This window comes from Lycorma delicatula, chromosome 1 (genome assembly GCF_047948215.1).
Source record: "Lycorma delicatula isolate Av1 chromosome 1, ASM4794821v1, whole genome shotgun sequence".
In the NCBI taxonomy this organism is placed as follows: domain Eukaryota; kingdom Metazoa; phylum Arthropoda; class Insecta; order Hemiptera; family Fulgoridae; genus Lycorma; species Lycorma delicatula.
Genome location: NC_134455.1, coordinates 347,377,303 through 347,404,334, shown reverse-complemented (window position 1 = coordinate 347,404,334; position 27,032 = coordinate 347,377,303). Strand labels below are relative to the sequence as shown.

Genomic DNA, 27,032 nt, shown 5'->3' with positions numbered 1-27,032 from the left:
AAGTTGCTTATTATTCACTAGTTGACCAGATTACAACGTAGACATTAGGAATAGAAAATAAAATTAGATTCAATTATATAGTATCTGAACAATTTTGAATAACTCATATCTGTCTCAAATTGCAAACCAAAGTCTGCGCATAGACAATGACAATAACAAAAAGATGAAAAAAAATTTCTTAGATGAAATTATAAATTATTACCAAAAAATTCCATGCTAAACCAGGATTTAAATCTGGGATTTTCTCTATGAAAGGTGGAGATGCTACTGATTTGCCACAGAGTTCAACAGTTGCTGCTGTAGAAAAAAAAATTATTAACCCAAACTGACATCACTAATTTTTTTAATTAGTTATTAATTAAAAATAAATTTCTACCATAACTTTAGGATTTTAAAATAATAATTGTGATTGTAAATTCCCTTAATTTCTAGATTGACTACTTGAATAATTTTTATATACTAAAATAATAAATATATTAATGACTGCATCTGCATAACATACATAAATATACATATGCACAAAATCGATAAATAATCTTTCTAAACATACTTGTAAAAGAGAGTATCTTTCTTTAAAGAAAAAAAACCAGTTTTAAATTCTTTCAGTAAATAATAATAGTAGTGAATAATTGTTAACAATAACAGTTCATATTTTTACTGAAGTATACAACATTAATAAATTACAGTCTTTAACTCAAACACTATTTTTTAAACAATACATAAAATATTTCAGCATCGTAGCAGTTAATAAAACACACTTACTTTACCTTTTAATGGTATATAACATTAAACAATATTAATTATTTATGAACAACATTTTATAAATTATTATTCACTCCACTTCAAATCAATATGTAACAACTTGCATAATTATGAATAAAATGGACACAATCTATGTATTTTTTTTATTATTATTAACCGGTTTCAGTCGCACTATTGTCTCCAAGTTTAAGTCGTTCAATTTGTTCCTTTGTCTCTCGTACTCTACTTTCAGCATGGATACGTTCTCTTCTTAGCTGGGCAACTTTTTCCTTTAGGACATTCCTATTTCTTTCATCAACTGAAATAACAAAAAAAAAGATTGTATTAAAAGAATGATATAATATTTATATTAAAAAATAAATATATAAAAAAATGTGTTGCGTATTTTCAGTTAGTTAAGTTATCTCTAAATGAAAGAAACCTCGTTGTTAAGGATAGAAAAACTTTTAAAATAATTTTTCCTGTTGGCAAAATTGTTCATTAGAAAAACTAAATTCATTGAAGAATGGATTTTTCTTAATAATTTTACAGACATGTGAATAGAATAATTATTAACATTTGTGTATTCTTCACTCCATCAAATAATAATAAAGATTATTCAGAAAATACAGGATGATTCAAAGAAATGGAAAATTTAAAAAATTAAATAACGTTAATGAAAAATTTTTTTTAGAAAATGAATTTTATTTCATGTAATTGTACAAATGTTGCCATTTTAAGATACATACATTTTAGTTTATTTTGTAAAAATGACATCTTGCAGGTGACCTCCTCTTCTACGTAAACACTCACGAAGTCTCTTCGTTAAATTGTTCATGGTTTGACGTAACATCTCAACTGGAATTTCCACAATTGCTTCTCGGATCTTTGCCTTCAGTTCTCCGTTGTAGCAGGTCTACTGTGGAACACTTTGCTTTTAAGGTGACCCCACAAAAAGTAATCGCAAGCTGAGAGATCAGGCGATCTGGGAGGCCATCTAATGTCACCATTTCGTGAAATGACACGTTGTCCAAACAATCGGCGTACAGCTGCCATCAATATTCATGCAGTATGTGACGTTGCTCCGTCTTGTTGAAACCAGGCTGTGTTAAGAATTGGTGGAAATCTCTTTTGTTGTTCCACAACAAAGGTTTCAAGCATGGCTAGGTAACGAGCCGACGTCACTGTAATCGCAAGACCGTTGTCATCCTCAAAAAAATAAGGGCCTATAACACCGTAAGATGGCATAGCACACCACACGGTCAAATTCTGGCTGTGCAACGGACGCTGGTGTAGCTGCGTAGGATTTTCTTGTGCCCAGTATCTGAAATTTTGCTTGTTAACAAATCCACTAAGATGGAAATGCGCTTCGTCTGACATCCACAGTTCGTGAACAAACTCTTCGTTATCATTTATCTTCTGAAGCATTACATTACAGAATTGTGCTCGCACAACTGCATCGTTCGATTTCAGTTCCTGGACGATCTGCAACTTGTATGGATGGTTTTGCAAGTTCTTCACTAACATTCTTCGAACACTTGAACTATGTTATTGTAAAGATGCTGAGAGACGACGGATTGACCGATGTGGACTTCATGTGACAGCATCTTGTAAAGCTTGAACATTCTGTGGTGCACGGACAGTTAGCTTACGGCCTGGAGGTTTCTTTTTCATTGCCGAACCAGTTTCCTCAAAATTAGATATCCATGTTTTAATTGCATGTGCTGATGGAACACAGTCGTGCCGTCCCACATTAAAATGACGGCGAAATTCTCTACGCACTCCCTCCACACTGTCATTGTTTTTGTAAAACGCTTTGATAGCAAATGCACGTTGCGCACCACTCCAAGGATCCATGATAACTAAATGACAGGTTAGGTTAGAGAGGCTTATCAAGCCTCCTGGGCCTTGGTTAGGAGTACCACTTATCAAGTGGTACCAATCGCCCACGGCTACCAACACAACTTTCAAAATTTCCTGTTTCTTTGAATCACTCTGTCTAATTAAATGAAAAAGTATTAAATAAAAGTGTTTAAAAAAGATTATTAACTGATTATATTAAAAAAAATTGACAAATAGTAACAAATTTTCCAATGAAAATGCATAACTTTCAATCATCAAGTCCTTGGTAGTCAGAGGGTCACCTAGGGCTTTGCCCTTGACAGACTTCTACTTAGGAGGAAAATTATTAAGCCCTTAGGTTTAATAACTTCATCAACCAAAATACACAAATATATTTAACATCTTAATTAATACCATTAATACTGTAGCAAATGAATGTATTTGATATTAATATTAACAGAGTTTGTATAAACTGGACTTTTTCCTTAGTTGATAAAAGTAAAATCTCCTAAGAGTTCTTCAATTATTTTCAAAAAAATTACTCTATCCTTTGAGCAAAATTTTGAGATAGGAGATCCACGGTTAACCAGTTGTTATACAGATTAAATGACATAATTGTCCTGTATTAAGAAGTGATTGTATAAAGCTTCATAAAAATGGTTATTTTGGACTAAAGATATAAAGCAGATATAAAGCAGATATAAAGCATATTTGAACAATAACCCACCAAAAAAAAAAAGAAAAGAAAATAGCCATATTATTCCATATTTGATTGAAATCACCCAAATATATAACCAAGGTCACATAATTTGTTCAAGAAGGTAACTTTGAGTCCAGAAATGACATAAACAAAAATATTTTTTTGCTTCATACTTTGTCCTATATTTCTCTGCACCCTTGACCAGTTGTATAAAAATTTAAATTGCATCAATGACTCAATATAGAAATCATTGTGGAAATTCAACCAAATTGGCTTGTCTAGTCTGCAATTATCATGCAAAAGGAATGCCAATATACATCCTTCTGCAATTTTTCAAAGCTAAAATTGCATATTTTTGTTTAGAAGGGGTTATGTTATCACATAACGGGTAAGGTGAACACATTAAAGTCAGCAAAAATCTCAAAATTAAAAATTTAATCTGATTAGCGTACTTTCATTTATATAGTATTGCACTGTGTAGTTATACAGTATTAACTATACAGACAGAAACCCATCGGGTTGGTCTAGTGGTGAACGCGTCTTCCCAAATCAGCTGATTTGGAAGTCAAGAGTTCCAGCATTCAAGTCCTAGTAAAGCCAGCTATTTTTATACGGACTTGAATATTAGATCGCGGATACCGGTGTTCTTTGGTGGTTGGGTTTCAATTAACCACACATCTCAGGTATGGTCGAACTGAGAATGTACAAGACTACACTTCATTCACACTCATACATATCATCCTCACTCATCCTCTGAAGTATTATCTAAACGGTAGTTACCGGAGGCTAAACAGAAAAAAAAAAAAAAAGAACTATACAGACAGAAAAGTAAAAACAATGAACATTTTGAAAAACTTTGCCAAATGGTTTAAAATATAAAAATGAATTGTGCTTTCCTTCTTTACAAGGTAAATTTCACTTATAAAATTTCAAATAAAAGTATATAAGCTTATAAAATAACATAGAAATATGTAAAAAAAATTATTCTATTCTTTGAGTAAATTTTGAAATAAAAGACTCATAGTGATTGTGATATGATGACTCATGTTCAGAGAAGTAATTGTACAAAATTCATAAAAATTGGTTAATGGAGTCTGAAAATAAAATGGTAACTGATGAAAAAAAAAGTAGGCTTATTATCTTCCTACTTATGAATGAATTGCCCAAATATGTAACTTAATTGTCATACTAACGTAATGAAGTCATCTAATTACTTGTACTACAAAAATGTGGCTTAGAGTCTCAAAATGACAAAAAATAAAAAACCTACTGTTTGAGTAAAATTTTGAAGAATCATAAGTTCTGTATTTCTCTGCCCCCTTGATCAATTATGATCAAAATTTAATGGCATCAATGCCAAATACACAAACTATTGTGCCAAATTTTATCCATGCTAGTTCACCTAATCTGGAAATATCAAGCAAGAAATAGGCCAACATATCAATTATATTTTTTTGTTAGAAGGGATTATAAAAAACTTAAAGATCTGAAAACACTGCAAAAGCAAAAATTTGTTCCAAATATGATTCTTCACTTATGTAATATACTGTATAGTTATGCAGAATAACTTTAGCTAGGAAATTAAATAAAGATATAAGATCAATTTTTTTAAAAAAGGATATTAAAATTATAAAATGGAAGAAAATAAATAATGCCATTTTTTTTGTACACCTCCAGGACCACCATTAGGTATAACTTCAGAGGATGAGATTGATGATATGTAGCATGTGAAAATGCCATGCCTGACCAGAATTTGAACCTGGGACCTCCGGATGAAAGGGCAAGATGCTATCACTCATGCCACAGGGGCTGGCAAATTCACATTTCAAATTTACTTTACATAAAACATACTAAACTGTATCACACCTGTATTCACATCAAACGATTTTTTATCTGTATGTTTGTTCATAACTTGTTGAAAACCACATGATCAGAACTTTTTTGTTTTACTAAAAATATTATCACCCGTATACCTCTATATATTTCACTACCTTTTCAACATAAGTTCAAAAACAAGTTTATAATTCCAAGTTTTTAATTGATAGATGTACTTTTATAAAACAAACTATTACTTTGTAACAAAAAAATTAATAATTTAATTTTTGATAATAAATTTAAATCAATATAATCATACTGTTTGTTTTATGCTATAGTACACAGGAGTTATTTTATTCAGTCAAAAAAAAAAAATTTGTGATCTAAAAATATCAAAATAAAAATTATTAAGTCTAGTGATACTGAAGATTTATAACTGGTGATAAATTGGGAAATTAATGATTATTTCACATGGTATACCGGAAACTAAATGGGTAAATGTCTAAATAAAGTAAGTGCAAGTGTAAAGAAACTGGAAAATTTTGATAATTGTAGTAAAACATGTTTCTATTGAATTCTTTTTAACTTTATTTATATTTATATTGTTTTTAGATTAGAAGAAAATTTTTTTTAAGCAAAAAGTTTTGTTGCTCTACATTAATTTTTACCTGACTACACCCATAGGAGGAGTGATAAAGTATTTAACTGTTATGTATGTTTATTCCCTTCTGTAACTTCATTAATCCAACCAATTACAATCAACTTTTGGGTCTTGATCTGGAAGTAACACAATCTCTCAAACTGTCTTAATTAAATGGTGGGAGGGAATGAAATTTAAAAATGAATTATTTTCAAATTTTAATGATAGTATTCCATAAAATAATAAAAGAAACACTTTTTGCATGTTGTGACTTTTGGAAAAATCTTGACTTAGCTAAAAATATGCTCAGGAAAAGGAAGTAGGAATGCATTGCAGTTAGCACATATATATGTTATTTCAAATTTTAATGATGGTACTTCATAAAACAATAAAAAGATTTTTTGATTACATACTAATGATAATTTACAATTGCACACTAACCAAGTGTAACATATTCAATTTAAATTAACTGAGTTATATTAATCGATTATGTTTGAATAAATTGATTAATTAGCTAATAAAACAACTATAAAAGGAGAATCACATAGAAGAATAAAAAATTATTCCGTCTATTAAGAATCATAAAATACATTTTAGATTTTTTAAATAAATTTAATTATTACAGTAAGCTTAGTTTATTCAGTATACTTTTCAATTTAATTATCCATCATTATACCAATAATTATTATGAGAATTTGGAAATAAATTTTAATTTAGTCTATGGTAATGAAAATAAAATTTTCATTAAAGGATTTGAACAGTTATAGAATATAACTCTTGAAATATTTGGAATTTTATAACTATTAGTAATTGAAAAATTGTATAAGTCAGTGATTGCCAAACTGTGCATCGCAGCCTATTCACAGGGGTGCTGTAAAATATTGTAAAAGATTCATAATTATTGTACCAAGACATTTACAATTATTAATTTAATTTAATAAAGTAAAAAAATAATGAAGATACCCAAGTTTTATTTATTTTTATCTCTTACTTATGAGTAGTCATACTTTTATTTAGGGTAGGGCATCATGGAAACATTTTATTTGAAAAAGGGTGCTGCGACTTGGAAAAGTTTGGGAACCACTGGTATAAGTATCTGACGACTAGAAGCTGTAATCTTTTATGAATTTTTCATCTTTTATGACAGATAAATTGAAAGAAATAAAGTACTGTACAAATATTTTTATTTTTTATTACATACAAAGATTTATAAGTATCACTACATTCAAAACTCCTCTATATGATAAATAAAATTTTTGGTTATAACATTTTATTAATCATTTTTGCATTTTATTAAAAGGTAAAAAGTTTTTCTTATATAAGAGGGACATTCAACAATTAAAGAGACAAATTGATGTAGAAAAAAAACTGTATTTTTACAAAATGACACTTTTACGACTTTTCAACATAATCCCCACCAATATTAACACACTTGTCCCAAAAATGAACTAGCTTTTTATACCTGATGCAAAGAAGTCTTTGTCTTGTGCCACTTTCCCACAAATTCTTTGACCTCCTCGTTGCTGAACTTTTTTCTACGTAATGACTCCTTGAGTGGACCAAACAAATGAAAATCCAACTGAGTCAAATCTGGAATGTAGGGAGGAAGTGGTAGTACCTCCCATCCCATTTTTCCAATGGTTTCTTGGGTCAGGTGGGCGGTATGAGGGTGAGCAATATCATGCCTTTTCTTTGAGATCTGCAGCATTATTCTCTTATTGCTGACTTTACTTTATTCATCAGCATGTCAGTGTAGTAGACATTGTTTATTGTATGCTGATTTTCCAAATAATCACAAAAGACGACGCCTTAAGCATCCCAAAAGACGGTCAACATGACTTTTCCTGCTGATGCTTGTGTTCTGAATTACTTTCGAACAGGTAATACCATTCCATGCTTTGTCTTTTGGACTCTGGTTCAAAATGGTGAACCCAAGTTTCATCACACGTTAAAATCTTGTTTAGAAAAGGATCACCTTCCCTTTCATAGCATTCTTTCAGGTCTGTTCACACTTAGGGTCTTGTTTCCTTGTGTTGTTACGTTAATTCTTTTGGGACCCACCTTGCATTTGTTTTGCTGTACTTGAGCTTGTTACTGATAATGTTATGAACTGTGCCAACATTTACTGCAACTGGTTTTGCTATATGTTCAACTGTAATACATTGGTCTTCACAAATAATGTTTTCAATGCAGGCTTCAAGCGAAGGAGTTGACACTACAACTGGCCAACCAGGACATTGCTCGTCAGTCACTGATGTTCGACTGTTTTAGAACTGTTCTACGCACTCATAAAAATTTCCACGGTTCATACAACTTTCACCATACTGTAAAACCATTTGAGAAAAGATTTTAGCTGGTTTTTCACCTTCAGAAAGAAACGGATCACTGTAAGTGATCCGATCAACTAATGTGAAAACTTCAAGCGGACACGCCATTGTTAAATGCAATATTAAGGTTATAAACAAAACAATTTTTATCTGTCAGCTATTCTCAGCTCATTCCAGTGATGCCAACCTAAAGTCATGAAAGTACAAAACTCCTCCTACAAACTGTTAAACTGTTTCATTTCTACATCAATATGTCTCTTTAATTACTGAATGAAAAGACATATTACTAACATGTCAAACATGTAATCATTTCTTATAAAATTTAATAACTGATTATAAAAATATTAGAATAATTAGCATGTGATAATAGGTTGTTAATTTTATTTAGTAGTCAACAGATATATTTATATCTGTGAAAAAAAAAGACTAAAAAGAGTCAGTGTGTTTTGGGTTGTGAAATTCAATGAATGCACTGTACGTACACGCATAAACAACTTTCTTAAAGTGTATTCTTAAACAACTTCATAAACAAAGGTGCATTGAATAATAATAAATAAGATAATATTATTAATAAGATTGGCAATAAAAACTTAGTAGATTAATTTTTTGCATATTTAATTATACACAGTTACACTGTAATTAACTGTTTATTGTATAATATTAATTATATTTAATTAATATAATTATAAGCCACTGGGTTAATCTAGTTGTAAAACTTTTTGTCATAAATCAGCTGATTTTGAAGTCTAGAGTTCTCAGCTTCAAATCCTAATAAAGGTGTAAATTCATACTTTTAATAGAATTTAAATACTAGACAGTGGATTGGGTTTCAATTAACCACATATCTCAGGAATGGTCTGCCTGAGTCTGTTCAAGACTACATGTTTACTGTTACGTTTACGTTATATTGATAAGTCGCTAATGACTTTAATTGTTGATGCGACTATAAATAAAAATACTTTTCTTTAAATATATATAATTATATTTTTATTTTTGAATACCATTACTAATTTATTACTTAATAATATTAATGAATCCACAAGAGCAATAAAATGTAAACATTGTATCCTTATTTTATGGATTCATTCTGTAATAAATCTTTTATTGTGATTGTAAATAATAAATAATATATTAGTAATGATTACATAAGGAATGAGTAGATATGCTACTCTACAGATAAAAAAAGGAATTTGTCCAGCATTTCACTATGGTTCAGAGCAGTATAAAAAATCAGCAAAGGACTGCATAACTATTCTAGCTTTGTCCTTAATAGATTCTTATTCTAAATATGCTTCTAGGTTGTTTTAAATATTTAATAACTTAAATTTACAATATTTAAAATACAATTGTGAAAGAATTTTTGTCTGATTTGACACTACGATCAAATAATATTTTTATCTTAAAGATTATGCAGTGTTAAAAGTATAATAATAATAATTTTGGGTACAAGTATATCTCCCTTGACTAAATGATGTTTCAAAATTATGAAACTAACTAAATATTGCTCTATATTTAGAGCATAATTGATAAAAAAATTTGGGTCCCATTTGTTGTCCCCCTTGCTTGACAGCTATGTCATATTTTAATAACAGCCATTATTTGAAAAACATATTAGAAATGATTAAAAAAATTTCATTCTTAAATTAAAAGAATTTATATTTTTTGATCCCAAGTAACCATTTAAAAAAAAAAAATCCCCATGACATCTACATTAATTCTAGTCAGAGTTGGATTTTCAATAATGAAAATTGAAGTAATAAAATTAATATTTTAAGAGTGGGTTCCCATATAGCCTTGTTTTGTGGGCTTAAAAGTTTAACGGAAATAATTATTAATTCAATAAATTACCCAATTTGATGTAATCTTAATCAAAAAGACTAAAAAAATGGACACCATGATGACTTCTTGTTCAATGGGGTTAAAATTCTGACAAAACCTGAATGTATATAGCTGAATTTTTTGTTGCCAAATTTCAATTGTTTTGATCAGTGGGTTTTTAGACATGAAGCAACAACTGATTAGAAATAATACTGAATATTCCTTCACCCCTAAACCCAATCGACTTAAAATTTTGGAATTTTAAATAACTTAATAAGTACTTTCATCGTACTAAAGCTCACACTTTTACTTTCCTGTCTAGTGCTATAGCAGAGCTGTACCTTTAGAAGGGAAGGTATTGTAATCGGTCCAATTTGAGCATATGCAGTCTTCACCGGATCTTTACGTTTTGATACCTAAGGAACCCAAAAACACAAAAACCAGATGAAAATGTTTGCATGTACATGCGAGTGTATGTGTCTGTGGGTGTGTTTAGTGTTTCACACCTTATATCTCCAGAACTAATAGACTGATTTTGATCAAACATGGTCAGATAATATGGGGCATTGATGTCATTAAATTTTCAAGTTAAAAGGTCAAGGAGGTGAGAATGTAGAGCAAGGTCACCTTCAGTATCTCAAGTATTTTGCATAATTGAGATTTTATTTTTTTAGGCACATTTGTTAATTAAAAAATAATATTTCAAAAAAAAAATTTTTGCAAAATCGCACCCCTCACCTGAAAAAATGCTCTAAATAAACTAGTGGCTAAGTGAGTATAGTGTGTCATTACTATCCCCTTTCACCACAAGGAATGCTAGTGTAACACTGATGTACAGCTGCTGTAAACTTCTGCAATGTTATAACGTCACAGGTGAGAGGTGCAGTTGAATAAATGAATAATATTTAAAGGGTAGAAAAGCATTTAAAGTGGCTACTAGTACCACCATACCTGCGTGAATGAATTACGGTATGCGCATGCGCTTTAGTTAAAATCATTGAATTAAATAAACAAAAATATATTTAAATAAAATGATAAATATTTAAATTAAGCTGTGTGTGTATGCTGTGCATCAGAAAAAGCTGCGTCATTGCATCAGGGGAAAGTCCTACAACTGTGTGGTCAGCTTTTCTATATCTTCAACCACTATACAAAAATTATGAATGAGAAAAACTACTCCCTTTTTTAATTTTGTCCAAAATTTAATGCCATCAATAACCCATAAATACAAATTTTTTGGGCCATTTTCAAAAAAATTATGTTGTCAGTCTGGAGATTTTTCAAAATATGGCCAAAACACTTAGATATGTATTTTCATCTTCCAGAAATTTCTTTTTTGTGTTTTTTGGACTAAGGGGGACTTGAAACACTGACATTTTCACAATTCTTGATACTAAAGGCTAAAGATTTTAACCGGTTACTATACTTTTTTTGTTTTGTCTCTATGCTGCTACAGAAGCAATAGAGAGAGCTGTAGCCAGGAAATTAAAAATTCAATGTAAAAAGACACTGCCACAAATCATAGCGGTGTTAAATAGCTAGGTCACAAATGAATTTTCAGTTTCAATCTTAAGTTTAGTTTTAACTTTTAATATTTTAGTAATGGCTCATCCAAATGAACTGGAATTCTAACTGTAGCTTCTACTACCTTTTTTATAGAAAATCTTAAATCAAATTTAAATGAATATAAATGTTGAGAATGTACATGTGATTGTTTGCTGTAAAATATTCGGCACTGAATATTTTTGTATAATAATATTAATATTATATTGTAAGTAAAAGTAAGTTTCATATTTCTTTTCTTCACTTTAATGTCTTCATTTCTTGGCCTTAATTAAAAAAAAATCCGTAAACAAAAAAATTATGAATAAAATAATTATTAAAAAACAAAAATCCATCTCTTAATTGTATCTACCTAGAATAATTATGAAAAATGAACAGAAAATTGTTTAAAAAGATTTTCTTTCTTTTCTTATAGGTATTTTTTCAGGATACTAAGTTTATGTTTTGAAATTTAATATTACTTCTACATTTTATGTTGTCTTTGGGTACCTTAAATGGATCTTAAGTGGACCTTAAGTGGGTCTTAAAGTGGAGGCTATTAAAGTCACCATCTCTTATAACATGTACAGGCATCCGACTGTAACATAAAATGTAGAAGTAATGTTAAATTTTACATTGCAGACTAACTTACTCTATCCTAAAAAAAATGCCAGTAAGAAAAGAAAGAAAACTTGTTAAAACGATTTATTGTTCATTTTTCATAATTATTTTAGGTAGATTTGTATAATTAGTAGTCAGGGTTGTTTGTTTTATAGTAATTATTTTATTGTAACATCTGTTGGATGAGGTGTGCAGTGCTAATTTAAGCCTAGAATCAATAAGCAAAAAAGGACGTAGAGCGCATGGCTGTAGATTGATTTCCTATCTTTCTGGTTGACATTGCTGCTAGCAAAGACGGCTACTACTGATCAGAAATCCTTCTTTGCTTTACAGTTTGCTAAATGTGAATCAAATTTGCAACTGAAATGTTACTACATGAACACAAAGACTTTCTTGATTCTATTGCATTTAAGGAGACAGTATTTTATCTTGGGGATCAGAAAATCCCCATGAATTCTTACAATGCAAAAGTATTTTGTTTTATGATTTGCTAAACTGTTTGCTGTTTTTGTTTCTGTTTGGTTATAGATTTCTTTGTTTTTTGTTAGTTACATTTTATGTTACTGTTATGTTACATTATTTATTGTTATTGTTATGTTTTTTAGTGTTTTTGTATTGCATATTATGATTTGCTGTGTGTCAAACTCATTTTTACCTTTCGGGTAGGTAGAGTTCAGTTCCTTTGTTCATAGAAAGTCATTCAGTCTTGTTTGAGACTTGGCTATATGTGTTTTGTTTGGGATTTCTGTTAGTTAATAGTACACTGATCGGAATGTTGCTTGTGGCATTCATATCGTTGGCAGTCTGGCTGAGGCTAGACTGAAAGATGTCATTGCCAAGGTACTGAAGATGATCTCCAGTAAAGCCCACAAGGGCTAGGTACAGAGAGAGTAACCCACCGGGTTGGTCTAGTGGTTAACGCGTCTTCCCAAATCAGCTGATTTGGAAGTCGAGAGTTACAGCGTTCAAGTCCTAGTAAAGCCAAATATTTTTACATAGATTTGAATACTAGATCGTGGATACCGGTGTTCTTTGGTGGTTGGGTTTCAATTAACCACACATCTCAGGAATGGTCGAACTGAGAATGTACAAGACTAACACTTCATTTACACTCATACATATCATCCTCATTCATCCTCTGAAGAATTACCTAAACAGTAGTTACCGGAGGCTAAACAGGAAAAAGAAAGAAAGGTACAGAGAGAGTGGCGTGGCAACCAAAACTATCACATGGAGCGTGTCTTCCCCTATGGAGTCAGAATGTCCTTCAAGGTCATGTGATTTTTTTCCTTTAGGATTTAATAAAGGATCTTATGTATGTACCTCTGCTACCTACTGATCTACATGATTTGAGTCACAGAATTGAAGCAGTTGTTGCTTCCATTACTCCAGATATATTGGTTAAAGCATGAGATGAACTCTCCTGTCAGCTGGTTGTGTGCTGCGTGACAAGATCTGCTCACATTAATCACTTATAAGGAAAACCTATAAGAATTACTCTTTTATTTTATTAGTGATTCATTCCTGTCAGTCTTAAGAGATATCAAATAGATTTAAAACAGAGGGTTATAATTATATTAATTGTATACAATTAATATTATACAATAAACAATTAATTACAGTGTAACTATGTATAATTAAATATGCAAAAAATTAATCTATTAAGTTTTTATTGCCAGTCTTATTAATAATATTATCTTATTTATTATTATTCAATACAACTTGTTTATGAAGTTGTTTAAGAATATGTGTATATGTACAGTGCATTCAATGAGTTTCACAACCTAAAACAGACACTGACTCTACACCTGTAAAATTATATTGTTATAGGTTTTTGGTAGGTGGATATTTTGCTGAGCTTGTATTATACTAGGTCAAAATGCATAGATCTTATGACTTGTAATTCGTCCATCTGTGACAATAGTTTTACAGCAGTACAACAAGCATACTGTTTCCACATGAGCCCAGTGTATATTTATTATGGAACAAAATAAATAACAAAATTTTGTTATTTATAAAATCTTTTACAAATTATCTTGTTACAATGAGATCTTTTTCTTGAGCTATACTGCAAGTATATCATCTACCTTTGAAGTTTAACGTAACAAATTGTGTCATTGGCTATTTTTCCTGTTTTAAGAAATAAATAGATTGGCTATTTTTCATTTAGTAGCTAAATTTTGTGTAACAGAAAATATAGATGATCATAAACAGAATGTTCATCTGTCAGTGTTAGACAGATTTCATGACATTCATTATTCATTTTTAGATTCTACAGGAAATTCTGTCAGAAACATTTTTTGACAGATAAGGCTTTCAGTTGGGGTTGTTCACAAGAGTAAAAAAAACTCAAGTTATACCTATATCCAACTAAAGTACTATTACTGGGAAAACTCAGGAAACCTGACTTTAACAAACAACTTCAGTGTAGGTAGTAAGAATGTTTTATTTGAGATAGTGCAATTGTTTTGGACAATGTCTTTCATTCAGATGAAGAAGTATGGTTTAACATTCAGTCAAAACAATAGAATATGAAATTCTTGGAATTCTCATATTTATCATGAAAAGCTATCCTGAAATAAGCACGAAAGCCATTCTCAAAAAAATATTATTACATACTGATTTAACTATGGAGTTATGTGAATTTTTCTTGGACTATGTAATTTACCGCAGACTATGGCCTCCACAGTCCCCTGAATTCTCACAAAACATATTTTTTTTGAGGTCATCTGAAAGGTACTGTTTTCAAGAACATTTTGTACACTTTAGAAGAATCAAAAGAAAATATCAAAGGCAGCATCTCTAATATCAGTAAACAGTAATATTGTAATTAGTGCAATAATTGTGAAATAAAAAATATGTTATGAAATTTTTTTTTTAAATTGTCTACGAGGTACACATTAGTCGTTCAAGAGTTCATTGTGTAAAAATTATAAATAAATTTACTGTTTAAACATTTGAGGGGCAACATTAGTGTCCCTCATTTTGAACATGAGAAATTAATATTTTTGCAGCATTTATTCATGTAGAATGGCAGGAAATATTACATAAAAAGAGAAAATAGTTATAAAGTTGGTTTGAGATTCTTAGTCAATATGTTAAAATGGGATTCAGTCAGTTTATGGTAGTGAATGAGGGATCAGTAAATTTTTAAAATATTGTTGATACCATGAAATGACGAACTATAATGACCCTCATGGGAGTGAATATATTATTAATTACTACATATTTTAAATATAAATTTTGAATTGTAATTTAGAAACAGACTTACCTCCAGCTGCTGATATTCTCAAATCAGAATAGGCCTGATTAGAAATATGTTCTGAATTCTTTCTCATCAATGATTTCTGAAGTTTTCCAAAAGTTGCACTGCAAGAATACACTTTTCTTTTGACTGGCTCACTCTGAGGACAGTATCTTGAACCTACTACATTACCATTACCAAGATCAAAAGACTGGAATGTTGTTAATGAATGTTTTTGATTAGTGTCAGATTTAAAATTATCAGACGATTTTCTAAAATTATCCATGACAGTCGGTTCATTTTTATATCTTTCCTCTATGTCACTGTTTCTATGATGCCATGGAACTTGTTGTCCAAATTTCTGTAACCTAGTGGCATTTATATTTGGTGATACTAAAGCTCCAGTGGACCTATCATTAAGTACAGGCGATCCTGAAATTTTATAAGTTGAATATAAAGGGTCCTGAGTTTTCCTTATTATATCCGAGTTAAATGGATTATTACTTTCGTAAGGAATTTTTATATTCGAGACCTCTTTTGAATTCATACTTTCAGCCCTATTACAGTATCTTAAGGTCTTATTTTTATAAGTATTATCATTATTATCAACATTAGCATTTGCAACACTACAGTTCACAATGTTGTTTACATCAAACATTTTTGAGTTAAAACCAGGCAACAGTGATGATTCAATTTGGCTATTGGAATAGATCGATTCATTATTTGATAAATTACTGGCTCTTCTTAAACTTTCTCTGTTTTCATAAATAACAGGAGGGAGAGGTGGGGGAATTGAACTAGTGAAAAGACCCCTTTTCTTTGGTTGAAAAGGATCACTTACACTTTTATCAAGTTTTCTGTTAGTGTCAGATGTGCTCCTTGCAATTATTCTCTCAAGAGTTTTAGAAATAGTTTTTAATAACCCATCTTCATTACCATTAGAAATTTCTCTCCCACCAGCATTCAATAAATATGAACCTTCAGAACCCAGATTATTATTACCTCGAGAAATGGTAAGAGTGTCACTATTAATGATCACAGAATCGAACATTTCTTGCCGTTTCTGACTTTTCAGAGCGAGTGGGCTCATTGGTGGAGCGACTCGTGTCTCGTTTTTAATCCTGAAAGTTGGAGATAAATATTCAGGTTTTGTTTTTACTTGAAAATCTTCTAATATATTTTCTGCTTCTTGAATTAAACGTCGGTATTTTAAATCACCTTCTTTATCAGAATCATTCACTTCGTTCCCTTCTTTTGGTTTTATATTGATTGGTACTTGATGAACGGGTGATGAATATGCTGTCAATGAATTAGATCTTCTTTTATTTTCAATTTCTGTATCCACTTTCATATCAAAACTATTTCTTCTGTCATTCAAATTTACGTTTGAATTTATTAATTTAGAAACGCAATGATTTCTAAGATATTTCCCATTGTATTCACTGGTGGAAGCATTTCTTCTAAGAGAAATAGGAGTACCATCGGCACTTCTCGTTCCATTTCTTTGATTATTAATTAAACGTTCCATTAAAACACGATTAAGATTTAAATGTTTTCCAGGCATTTCAGAACACTTCTTTTCATGATCAGCAGTAAAATTTGGTCTGCAAGGATGTCTTAATGGTATATTAGACTCTGAACATTTTGGTAAACTTTCGGTTGAAGTTTTTCTTTCTGATCTACCTGGTCCGGCAACTCTTCTTTTTGTGCTAGATCTTCTCGAAGAATTTTGGGAAATAAGTTCATTCGATGAACCGACTTCAGCGCTGAGATGTTTATTCTGTGAAACAGACCTTTTACGAGATGTACCTCGAGAAATATCTTTTTCTCTATGTCGTCTACTACTGTCAGCTCTATGTCGCCTTAATACAGACTCCCTTATACGTTTATGAGCCATTTCTGGAGTATAACCAGGCAACTGATAATACGTACAGTGACCAGTATTAACACCTGGAAAAGAAAAACCAACGGCAGCATTAATTCAAAATTCCATTAACAATTTAATATTTCATTAATAAATCATGAAATGCAATGTAAACTGAGAATAATATATATCTTGTTACTTCTCTTAAATAATTTTCTAGAATTTTATACAATTTACAAAAGTGAACAAATATTGACAATTAAATCGTAGTTATGTATGTGTAGTTGAAATGAATACATATTACCACTAAAGCATACAATTCTGTTACTGTTACTATTACTTAACTAAAAACTAAAACAAAAGTATTTAATTTGGTTTTATTGGACACTTAATAGTTTTGTTTAATTTTCTTTGTCGTCAGTCAATGAAAACATATTACAAAATTCTATTATTTTATTAAAGGTTGTTATTTAAAGTTATTTAAATAACTGTTCAGTTATTTAAAGTTGTTAACTGCACAATACAAAGTTATTGATTTCCTCAATTAGATGTGTAATTTTCCTATGAAATTGTAGATTATGCATAGTAAAAGACAAAAGTATAAAAATTTAAAATACAATATATAACAGTATCAGTTTTGTTATTTAAAAATACTGAATGTACAACAGACAAAATAAATGCATAGTAAAGTAACAGATGCATAATAGTTATAATGTATGCCCTGTATCTAATCTAGCAACATTAAAAACCAAGTTAGGTATTTAGTTATAATACATTCAATTGTAAATGTATTTAACACAAAGACTTAAAATAATCTCTAGAACTAGATGAGTTAGAAGAATTTAATCGATTATTTTATTTTCAGTTCTAACAATATTCTTTTTTAAAACAAAAATTATTTTGCTTAAACAAAAAAAAGAAGAAAAATAATTTGAAACTATTTAAATTTCTGCTCATACAATCAACTTTATTTAACTGAAACTACTTCACTTAAAAAACACACATAAAAATCATAAAATTATTATATTTTCAACTTTAATTTTTTACTAACCAGCAATTCTTTTATGGGTAGCTCTGTTTTCTTTGTTCTTATCATGAGATTTAATTTCACCTCTGGTGGAGACAAAATAATTCTATATTTTATTGCCAATCCCATAATGGTTTTATAAACTGGTGGGCAGTCACATGCATCATTAAATCACTTCAATTTTTTCCATGCAACTACAAGGTGAAACTTCTACAAAAGTTACAGCAGAATATATTTTAAGCACAGGATTCCACGTACTATATAGTTAACTTTATGCGTGCATACATCATGCTATGGCTAACAGAGCTTATGATTTACATTATGCATAGCCCTATTATACAATGTGCATCTAATATTTACCGTGTCTAGATAATTTTTAATTGAACAATCAGAAAAGTAAAATATGATTTGATTTAAAAGTAAGAAGTGGAAATAAAATTGAGCTTGTCATTAATAATAACAAAAGATTATTTATAATTTATATTTAAACAAAATGATAATGTGAATATATTTATACTTTACGTAATAAAATGAAAATATAATGTGCAATTAAATTTCATTCTTCATACTACCTTATTATATGAAATAACTGATTAGTTTCCACCGATTTATTAACACATCTCATAATATTAATTCTTAATAAGGTTCTTATTAAGTTAATTAAAATATATGTTAATCAGATGACTATTTTACACAAAAACTAATCAAACACTAATCAAGCGCTATAACCTGTAAATGAAAGAGAATTCATTCCAACATGTAAAAATAAAATCTTTCAAGAGAATAAAAAAAAAATTGATTAACAGGTACTTTTATTTTTCAGTAAAAAATAATTTGAAGTTTTAAATTTCAGTTAGGGGTGCATCCTTTCACTGGAATTAAAAGGGTAACAAATTTTTCACATAAGATTTATATATTTTAAATATCTTTTATAATAATGACACATTCAGGTATTTTTTTCCTAATGTGTAAATTGGAATCTGTTCAACTAGTGAGTGATAACCAACTCCCCCATGACTCAATGGGATGAGGGTGTTATGTATGAGGGGTCTTGTATAGATTCATGCTGACCATTCCTGAAATGTGTGGTTAACTGAACCCCAACCACTAAAGTACACCAGTACCCACTGACTAGTACTAAAATTCATATAAAAGCAACTAATGTTTACTAGGATTTGAACCTCAGAACCTTCTGTAAAAAAACAACTGATATATGATTGCAAGGTAATCACTAGATCAGCCTGGTGGGCTAAAATCAACTGTTTTGATGAAGCATTTTTGTAGTTGTTGTTTAATAGCAGTGACTCATTTATTGTTTATAGTTATGTTTAACATGTTGGGTTACAATGTCAGACTGATTCTAGAAGGAAAAGAAGTGTATTGAAGATGAAAAAAAAAAGAATTTGTAACAATAGAGAAGTGAAACTTTTTCTCTTATCATTATTATATCATCATTGAAAAAAGGACAAAACAGTGATGAATGTGACTACACTGCATTATTTAGATAAGACCCAGAGAAAGGCCATTTTTATAATTTATTTTCTGAAATAAGGTAGATGAAGAAACATTTTATAAATTTTCTTGGATGTCAACAGCTACTTTTCATATATTATTCATCATTAATTAAAAATAATTTTACATATTAATTGTTTCAAATTAATTTTTTTCCTTTCTTCCAATGATTTTAATTATGCAATTTAATTAAATTAACAAAAAAAATATGCACCAATTTAGACAAAAGGTACGAGCAAAAGAAATAAAAAATATATAATATAAAGAAATAAATTGAAATAATAAAAACTGCTGGGTCTGACAACAAACCTACAACAATATAACACAAGAAAAATAGGGCTATTTTACAAGCTATTAAATAGTTTAGTAAGAAATTAGTACTTTATTAATTATTAAGAAATTTTAGTACTAGTAACTGATTAGGGAGTCATTTTCTTCACCCACTGAGTCGCTTAGAAAACCACCAGGTAGTGTTTACTGTTGATGTCTTTGTAAACAAATGTCTTAACTGTTTTATTATATTACAGAACAACTGAATGATCCATTAACACTATTTATAAATTCAATAAACAGTAAGATCACTTAAGGATGATATTACCTACAAGTGGGTTTTTAAACTAAAATTAAAAAGTATTAATTATTCAGTATGAATTTTACATTTTATTACTTTAGTTAAAATAGTTTTTTCTTCCTATCTATAATTTTATTTTGTAATATGAAGCTAAATGTTCTTTTTTTGGCTTATAACCACAAAAGCGTGTCTCCAAAAAAAAATATATATATATAAAATCAAAAATAAACATTATTCAGATGTAATAACAAGTAACAGTTAATTGATTTTTAAACTTCATTATTAATTGAGGTAAAAATCAGATTTGGAATTTATTATTGAACCTAACTAAAAAGATCTTCGCCGCTATGTAGAGGTAAAATACATAATTCAATGTTTCATGATAGAAAGGGAAACATTTCCCTAAAAATAAACAAATATAAAATTAATAGTAATATATATTAATTTTTGTTTTACACCATCTGTCTCAGGCATTTTCATAGCTGTGAAATGGATTGAGCATCTGATTACAAAGATTAAAAAAAAACAGAAATGATAATAATGAGTTAATACTACAACCAGTCTTTGTGGAGAACTGAGAAAAAGCATCACTTTCAAGGCTGAATGTCGCCTTGTATTTTGGCATGTTTGGTATACTGATAATTAACAGTAAATTTAGTTTACTAAAGAAGACAATACGAAACAGTTCATTCTGCATTACATTTACATTCTTAAGAATATCTATATTGTATCAGTTGCCAGATAGCTTACAACTAGTGCGATTACCATGTATCAGAATACTGAAATACAGGCAATACTAAATTTTATGATTTAAATCTTTTAAATTTATAAGAAGTGAACTAAAATCATTATCAAATTATATTAAGATAACACATGTCACTCACTCTGTGAACTAAAAGGAAAAAAATATATTTTACTAGGGCAGCTGACCTGTAGGATTATGTCAGTATAAAACATGATTAAATAAAAAAAGAATTACAGTACTGTATTCAAATGCTTATGTGTATGATCACTAAATGCAACAATTTAGTGCTACACATTTCATAACATGCATACGTACAACATAAAATATTAAAATAACACACTGGGTGTGGTATTTTTTAATGTATTTAAGTCTCATTCATTGCAAGTCCCAATTGTTTGGTATTTGCATTTCCATTGTTGTGTTACAAGTCTTCAATACCTTGTAAGCTTTCGTCTCTTCTTCTAATGCTATCTGTCAGTCATCAACAGAATTATTTGTTACTTAGTATTTTTATGAGCTGTAGAAATGCATATGTTTGTCTAGGCTTAAATCATACCAATCCTTTACATCTTGTGTCACCCACCGCCAGTGATGGTAAAGTTTACCTTTTTAATCAGCTATCTTTTCTTTATTTCTGTTTAGCCTCTGGAATCACAGTAAGGTATTACTTCACAGAATGAATGAGGATGATATGTATGAATGTAAATGAAGTCTAGTCTTCTATACTCTTATGTCGACCATTCCTGAGATGTATGGTTAATTGAAACCCAACTACCAAAGAACACTGGTATCCATGAGTATTTAAATCTATATAAAAGTATATATTTAAAACCTTTATTAGGATTTTAGCCTTAAAACTCTTGACTTCTAAATCAGTTGATTTATCAGTTACCTAGGACCTGTACAGCATAGAAAGGAAATCAAGAGAACAGGACTCTTCACTGTAAATGCTCATACAGGACATATATGTAACTGATACTGTAGCCAATGTGACAAAAAAAGTATAAAATTAATTACACCTAAATGTATTTATAAACATTGTAAGACAATCAGAAAAAACTCAGGAATGAAATTGGTTGAGATAACTACCAAATTAAAATGCAAATTTAAGTAAATAGAAATCCACTGCATGGTTTTTGTAATTAATTATTTATGATAATGCATGATCAAATAATATTAATTTATATGAGTATAAAGAAATTTTCAAACTCCAACAACAAAAGTGAATTAAAGTCATAAGAAAATAATAGCTAAGTTATTAATAATATAAATACTAACATTCAGAAAGATAAATTGCTTATGCTAAATAAACGAAGATTACATGTTAACATAAACTTAAATTATAAATCGAATTACACAAAGTACATGTAAGGCTTAATACATATTAAGGTTTAGGTCTTTATAGAAATATAAATGTATGATGAACAAACACGATGGGAACACAGAGAATTAGTCAAATGAATACAGAAATGCAATATTTTGCTTATTTATAGAACAACATCTATGAGGTGAGCCTATTAAATCAATGAGACTGTGTTTCTACCTCTTAGCGAAAGCAATGAGAATTAATTGTGAACTCTTTGGCAGAGACTTTGGATGTGTCTGAACTTGTATGACAAACATCAGCATTCTTGGTCATTCAGTTGATTGTCACTTATCATTTAGTGCTGTTTAGTTGTCTTTTCCGTTATGTACTGGAATAATGTTAAGTTGCAAAAGTTCAACAAGCCAATGTGAAATTTTTAGTAAAATTGAACAATACACTACGGGAATGTTTTCAAATACTTACTGAAGCTTACAGGGAAGAATGCATATCTGATGCAGATGTGTTTGAGGTGGATAAAAATTCTAAAAAAAGGATGCTTGAACATGGAAGACTATGATTGCTCTGGACAGTCTTCTACTTCAAGAATCAAAAAAAGTGTAGAAAAGATTTTCAGTTTCCTTCAGTTTCCTATGCAGTTTTACATTCAAAAAAGTAATAATTGATCATCTCGCAAAATTCTCTTTCATTCATTTTTCATAAATCGCAATACATGATCAATTCAAATAAATACCAACAGTGGAATTCTAATGTGTGTGACTGAAACTTGATAAATTCTCCTAGCAAAGATACTAAGAATGACCTTATTTACATATTATAAGCACCATCTCTTTATTTTTCCACAGACTTATCAATCATTTTATGTATACAAACTTAATAAAATGCTTTGAACACAATAAGGCTATTAATATTTAGAAAGTTTCTGAGGTAAGTAAAAAGTTTTCCAAAAAGTTTGGAAATTAATCTGACAAACTACACATATAAATTTAAGTCATTTGACTGAAAATAATATACGCTAATACTTATACTATAATCTTCCTTATGGAATTTCACAAATACTTTGTCTACGGATCTTCGATTCATCATAGAACTAAAGTTTTGTAAAAGCTTTCATGCATTAAATTAACATGCAATAAAAAGAAAAATGATTTCATGCAATACTTGTATCATGAAATAAATCCATTTTTCATTCAAGATAGTAGCAAAAAGCTCGATTTAAAGCATGAGTATAAGATGTTTGAATGACAGAAGCTAATACACTAAATTCCTCAAGAAATACTGAAGTAGCAGTAAAATCAGTAAAACATATGATTATAATTTTTATAAAATAAACTCATTCAGAAAAAAACATGGTAGCTGAAAAGTGTAAAAGAAATCCACTAATAAATGATTAATTTAAGCACTATATACAGAAATCTGAGTGAGTTTTTCTTATATAAAAATAAATGTGTTAATCTATTATATGTTATGATTAATTAACAACATATTATGTTAATTATAAATGTAATAATGTGATTATTATTTAATAAACTGATATAAAGCTATAAAGCAGTTTTTTGTAAATGTTTTTCATAGAAGTTCAGAAAAAAGATTATTTAAAATGTAAAAAAAAAGTTGGAAAAATAGAGAGCTTGATTCTTTTTAAAGAATATAAATGTGTTTATTCAATCGAAACTTACTTGCAGAGCATTCTGAATCAGAATATGCAAGTTCAGCCAAAGAACCGTTGTCAATAAAGTCAAGCTCTTCAGGATGACTTCCTTCTAATGAGTTGGCATTATCATTCACCACTTTATCTTCTGTGGAAAAATTAATGCGAAATTTGCTAAAAATATCATTTTTATATAGCTTTTTACTACTAATAAGCAATGAAATTAACAAAATAAATTACAAAAATAGTATCCTGAGCTTTAGGAAACAACTCACTTCAGCTGCATTCTTATTTTATTTATAATTTTTACATTTGAGTAAAAGTCTCTTATTAAGAATTCATACAAATGCACAAATGAAAAAATGTTTTAACAGCAAAATATAATTCATATTAAATGCATTTATTATAAAGATAATGAAATAAAAAATTTACACTTTTAAACATTAATTGTCTCATAAATTATTGGCAATAAAATTCATAACTGAAATAAAATGGTCCTTAATAATTTAAAATAAGGATGAAAACTAATTAAGGAGAAGCATACAATTTTTTTACTAATATTTTCAGGCTTAAATGTGCAAATTATATATATATATATGTGAATGATATTTGCTCATGCTTATCTACTTGAACTGTAAACAGTTTAGTATTTACAATACTTTATCATTTTTAGGTACAACTGATAATAATTTTTATACGTAATAGTATAATGTAATAAGAAATGAGAGGTAATATAGTGGATGTTAATAAAATATAGCAACCAACCCTTAAATAATTTTTTAATATTTAAACATAGAATATCTGAATTTAGAAATGCTCCTACCTTAAAACAATTTATTTTTCTTTGTAAGACCACCAAAAAATTTAAAGTGGAAATGGTAGAGTATGACACCAAATTATTTTAAAGAGCATTCAAAAATAAAAAATAATGTAAAAAGTTTTGGACTACAATAACCCTAAACAAAATGGCAGCCATTTAATATTTTCCACACTAGTCTCAAATGTGATACCTCTTTAACTACTCAATAGTGAAATACTGAAAAAAAATTAGCAAATGTTTCTATTACAAAACAATCTACTTTTTGGTACGAGACCACTACTTGGAGTGTACTGTTACTCGCTTTTGAAACTGGCTGTGAAAAATATAACTGGGTGTTGTATTATTATTATTATAGCCCAAAGTTTTTCATCAAATTTTTTGTTTTCTAATGCCCTTTATAAGATTGTGATTTGTCACAACCCTAAACTTTTAAATTAATGTTTCTGAGTTGCTCTTCTGTAGGACTTGGGAATGTGGTGGTCTCAAAAAAAAAAAAATAAAAAATAAATAAAAAATAAAATAGATCATTTTGAGTATTTATTAGATTATATTTGTTTTAATGTATCAATGTAGATCACTCTTGAAATTGTTTACAAAAAATATTAAATGACTAATGTTTTGATTAGAGTAAAAATGTTTTGATGTAGAGGGTAAATGTAAAAATCATTAGCGTACGACACTAATGATTTTTATATCAAAATTTTTGTTTTTCAATGCCTTTTAAAATGATATCACTATCCCTAACTTTTCCATTCAAAATTTTTGAGTCGTCCTCTTCTCAAAATTTTGGATATGATTGTCTCATACCAAAAAATAGATCATTTTTAGGTAGAAGTATTTGACAAATTTAATTTTTCTTTGTTGTGCTATTGAAAAGTTATTTAAGGGTTGCCATACTTTGTTAACAACTGGTAGATTTCATTATACTAGAGAACATTATTTAAGCACTGATTCCACAGAATATGCAAGTTATAGAAAAAAACATAACTGAACATTTTAATACCACCAATGTAAGACTAAAATTAAAAAGAAAATTCTTACTTTTTGTTAAAAAAGTATTTAGTACTTTTTGTTATAAAATATTTATTTATAAGATTTATTTTATTGTAAAAGTTACAAGTTACAAGTTTTATATGGCATCACTTTTATGAAGAACTTTTTACAATAGGTTCATAGATTGAATTAAGTGCAATTAGATTAAATTAAATTTTTTACTTAGGTCAATTATAAATATATTAAAACACAATACAAAATAAAATAATTAAATTTCTAAATCTTATTGTTATTCTTCACTCAAATTTATAAGGAAGAGATAACTGATTTTCTCTAGGAAACACATCATTGCTATACTATTTTGTGGAAATCTGTATGACTATTTTTCTTTTTATAAAACTAACAACACTCTACTGATTTAGTTTTAAGTAAAGTAACTGAAATAGAAAAAAAATTAAAAAAAATATAAAAAGCTGTTATTAGGAAGTAGTTTGGTTGAAAACATAAAAAAATTGTCCATAGTTTAAAAATTAAGAAACGTTAGTAACATTTATTGCCCTCCCATATTATGCATTTCTACACTTAATATCGGTCTTAGAGATACTTCTCTTTTCAAATATAGGTTACTTGTAAAAGGGAAGAAAAAAATTGTGACATGGCTTCATGGACCTATGTAAGTTGAATTATTTAAAAAGAGGGAGCAGATTTAAAAATTTTATTTTTTACAAATTATGAAAGACAGAAACACATACCACATTCACTGTATAGAGGAAAGTTCAAAGTTTTTAAAAGTTGCCTATTAGTTCCATTCAGTACCATATAGTGGTGCTGTTTTTTGTTTACAGGAAAATGGTTATACTTCAGAATTCATTTTGTGTGCTACAAATTGTAAAGAGTGAATCTACTGTTCAATTGAAACATAGACTTCGCTGCTGGTTTAACAACCATCTCATCACTAACAGACTAATAAGAGGTATTAAGAGGTACCGTTTAGAAGTTAAATATGCTAATATGTTTATATGAAGGTCATATACAAACAAAAAAATGTTCTAGTATGTTAAATGAAAATATAAAACATTCTCAAACTGTTTTCAAATAAAGCCCGAAAAAATTCACAACCCAGGCTAGCACTGAACTTGGAATTCCTCAAACAAGTATATGTCTTCTTAAAATTCATTCATATAAAGCTATACAATTCAGGGATTGCATTTTGGTGAGCTTAACAGGAATATCAA

The 27,032-nt window shown here is 29.0% G+C and overlaps 1 protein-coding gene across 1 annotated transcript in view; it reads right to left on the bottom strand.

The window, feature by feature from the left end:
- Window positions 1-841: 841 nt before the first annotated feature.
- LOC142318413 (uncharacterized) overlaps window positions 842-27,032 on the bottom strand; it is a 49,235-nt gene continuing 23,044 nt past the window's right edge. Inside the window, exons 7-9 of the mRNA XM_075354998.1 lie at window positions 24,013-24,132; window positions 15,318-17,240; window positions 842-1,060 (exon numbers count right to left, since the gene is read on the bottom strand). Of these exons, the coding sequence (XP_075211113.1) occupies window positions 915-1,060; window positions 15,318-17,240; window positions 24,013-24,132 (2,189 nt within the window). The 3' untranslated portion in view covers window positions 842-914. The remainder of the gene's footprint in view (window positions 1,061-15,317; window positions 17,241-24,012; window positions 24,133-27,032) is intronic.